At 35.3% G+C, this 3,694-nt stretch overlaps 1 protein-coding gene across 1 annotated transcript in view; it reads right to left on the bottom strand.

Moving 5' to 3' along the window:
- Positions 1-3,694, bottom strand: part of LOC106476370 (golgin subfamily A member 3-like) — a gene marked incomplete at its 3' end in the record, with an annotated part of 11,429 nt that overhangs the window by 4,536 nt on the left and 3,199 nt on the right. Inside the window, exon 4 of the mRNA XM_022380260.1 lies at positions 549-3,557. Coding sequence (XP_022235968.1) covers positions 549-3,557 — 3,009 coding nt within the window. The remainder of the gene's footprint in view (positions 1-548; positions 3,558-3,694) is intronic.

Genomic DNA, 3,694 nt, shown 5'->3' with positions numbered 1-3,694 from the left:
TCATAAGACGTTATGCTAAGTCTGTTATTTTTTTATAACACTAAAATCTTATTCTAATCCAGGGATTGTTACTTGTCATAAGACGTTATGCTAAGTCTGTTATTTTTTATAACACTAAAAATCTTATTCTTATCCCTCAGGGTTTTACAAGATAGGGACTGTGATTGTATTTATTGTTCATAAGTGTGCCAGAAACAAATATGATTTCAACAGTTACAGGCACATCGTTTAACAGCTCACTATATAGCTATGTCACAGTTTTTTTTCCCTCTATAAATTGTAAATTTAACAAATAAATCCAATTTAGGATTTAAAACATCCAATGATAATCATGCTTCAGCTTTACGAGTTATTAATTTTATGAACAAATACATAAACAGCAAAATGCTGTTACAAGGGCCAGAACGACTTAAAGAACACTTCCCTAAGTGTCTATTTGTTTTAGAATCCTGTCACTAGTATATATTACCCAACAATTTAAAGACCCTATTTGTTTGCGTAACCACGTAATACAATATTTTATTTTTCTGATTATAAATGCCACGTACCTCTTAACTGTCCTTTTTCTTTTTCCAGTTCCAGGATAAGTTCCTGTCTTTTATTGGCACAAAGTTTCCACTCATCTGATTTTTTCTTTATAATTGTTAGTTCTTCTTCTAAATCAACTTGTTTTTTCCTGTAATCATCGATATTTTTTTCAGCTATTAGCTGCTCATGCACAACATGTTCAGTAATTTCTTGTCGTTTGTTAACGCCATCCTCATGTGTTTGTTGTCCAGCATCAATAGTATGAATCTGAGAAACATCTTTCTCTTCATCTAGTCTGGCTTTTTGAAGATCTTGTTCAGCTTTCTTCTTGGCTTTCATCGATTCTTTTAACTTTCTCGTCAATACCTTTATGTTAGACTCGTACATTTTCTGTTTCTTTCTAAACTCATCCTCTCTTGTTTCAAGAGTTTCTTCTAGCTGATGCAACTTCAACTTGTATGTTTCTTCAAGCCTACCTGAAACATCATCTGTAGTTGTACCAGTCATCTGATATTTTTCTTCGGCAGCCTGTGAAAGATTATTTAATTCACCCTGTTTTTCTCGTAGGTCTGTTAACAATACAGTCAGTTGAGAATTCTGTTCTGAGAGGGATTTAACTTTTTCTTCACTGGAACGTAATGACTTGGTCATTTCTTCCAACTGTCTTTGAAACTCATCTTTCTCTTGTATCAGAACAGAATAATATTTCTGGTCCATAAGCAATTCTTTCTTAGTAGCTTCCAGAACAGTTTCTAGTTCATTTTTTTGGCTCTGCACATCTTGCAAAATGACAGCTACATTCTGAGCTTCAGATGTAAACTTCAATTCAAACTCTTGCTTTTGTTGAAGATATTTTTCTTCGGTCTTCTGAAGGACATCTTCCGCATGATTTTTTTCTTTTTGCAACTGTTCAACAAGAGCAGACTTGGCCACAAATTCTGTTCTCATTTGTCTAAAAGTCCCTTCCACACGATTCAAGTTTTCTTTCAATCCCAAAAGTGTCTCATTAACTGTCCTTTTTTCCTCATTAGCAGCTGCCAGAGCTATTTCAATTGCTGTTTTCTCTTCTTTTAGCATCATAATCTGTTCTTCCCGTGTAGACAACTCCAGTTCTGTGTGTGTCAGTTTCTGTTTTGAATCTCTTAGCTGCTGTTCCAGCCACTGGTAAGAAAGGTCTTTCTCACTTATGGTCTTTTGGTAAAATACCACTTGTTGTACTAGTTCTGCTTGATCTTTCTCAAACTTATGAATGATTTCATCTTTAGAGGACAAATTATGCTTAGCTACGGCAAGCTGATGCTCCAATTCATTAACAGTAAAATTAAGGTTGTTCATATTAGACTGCTCCTCTTCTAGTTTTTTCATTCTTTCTGTCAGGCTTTCTTCAGCTGCTCCCCTGTCCTTCTGTATCTCTTGAAAGAGCGATTCTCTTTCCACCATATCCATTTCAATGTTCTCAAGGTGCTTCATCAAGATTTCTTTTTCCCGCACAGCTTTCTGCTGTGTCTCTATTAGCTGCTGCTTCAAATGTCTGTTTTCTACCTTTTTGTGTTCCAGTAAGTTGTTGGAAGAAACCACCTCAGCTTGGACTTTAATAAGCTCTTGGTGAGTAGTATTTCTGTTTTCTTGCACTGAGTTTAATTGTTGTTGGTACCATTCCTTTGACTTTCTCAAGGTTTCCATTTCACCTTTTACCCCTTTCACTTCATTTTCAAGTTGAACCTTACCCTGCAGCAAAGTCAACACTTCAACGTGTAATTCAGCTATTTTCTTTTTCAGACCATCAATAGCACCATCTTTTGATTCCAAGTCAACCTTAGTCTCCTCCAAGTTAACTTTCACTTTTGTTCTTTCCAGTTCAGACTCTGAAAGATCTTCTTTCAAGCCCTTTATTTCAGCTACCTTAGAATCAATAACGCTTTGATACTCTGCTATAACATTACTCCAACCTCTATGTTCCCTGCTTATTTTTTCAAATTCTGTCAATATTTCTTGCTTTTCTTTGTTTCCAACTTTTTTGTCTTCAAGTTCTAATTTTATCCTGCTTTCTAGAGAGGCAATCAATCCTTGAAGCTGCACTTTTTCTTTCATGACACAGTCTATTTCATTTCTTAAAGTATCTACTTGGCCTTGGAGAGTAGCATTTTCACATAAAATTCCAAAATACTCTAAGCTGTCTGTTTCAGTTGCTTGATCCTGTAATTCAGGAGGTTGTGTTTCAACTGCAACTGTCTGTTGCTCTATTGGAATTTTTCTGATGGGAAACGAAGACTCCGTGCTGTAAGGTCCTACAGGGAATCTTGAGTGGGAGGAGGGAACATCTATCAGTAGTTTTTTAATACAAAACATCTCATCTTCGATCCCTGTGATACCTGACAAATTGGATTCTGTTTCAACTGATTCTGCATATAAATAATCTATGTCTACTTTGTCAGATATAACAGAATCTAACTTCTTTCTGTCAGTTTCTGTACAAGGCTGCTCTACAAAGAAGACTGTAGATTCAGAAGAATCCATTCTTTCTTTTTCAAGCTTATCAAACACTTCTTCAGATACATGTTTCTTTCCTATATGTGTGCCAGCCATTTCAATTATACGAGAATCAATACTCCCAATACTGCTCTGGCTGTTATTTCTGCTTCTTGAAAATGATGTGTTATCACCCTTGGTAAGGTTTTTCTTTGGGGTACTTGAAAGAGAAGATGAAGAGGGATTTTCTCCAACAGAAGAGGAACTGGAATTGAAGAGTCCAGACTTTTTTTCAAAAATTGTTTTGATAGTTTCTGAAGGATAGCGTATTAGTTCGTTGAAAATTACACCACCAGGCACTTTTCTTTGATTTTTTCCTTTCATGGACACCTCTTTTCCATTTTTAATATTATCTGCAGCCATTTTGGAAGACACTTCTACAGTAATTGGCCCACTATTCGGACTTGAAGAATTGGAAAAAGCATTGTTAAGTCGTTCTTTTGTGGAAGCTACAATCTTTGCCACAATTTCAGCCGATACTGGTTTCACACAATAATCTCCTGTAGCAAGTTAATTTAAAGATATTAAACAAGCATTTCTACTTTAACCAAGAAACAGACAAAAATCTAACTACAAATCACTAGAATTGCCTACTCTTAAATTTCTTTTTACATTTATTTTTTGACAGATATACATA

This window comes from Limulus polyphemus, unplaced genomic scaffold (genome assembly GCF_000517525.1).
Source record: "Limulus polyphemus unplaced genomic scaffold, Limulus_polyphemus-2.1.2 Scaffold10399, whole genome shotgun sequence".
NCBI classification, from domain to species: domain Eukaryota; kingdom Metazoa; phylum Arthropoda; class Merostomata; order Xiphosura; family Limulidae; genus Limulus; species Limulus polyphemus.
The sequence above is the reverse complement of the archived record's forward strand: the minus strand, read 5'-3'. Positions and strand labels throughout refer to the sequence as shown.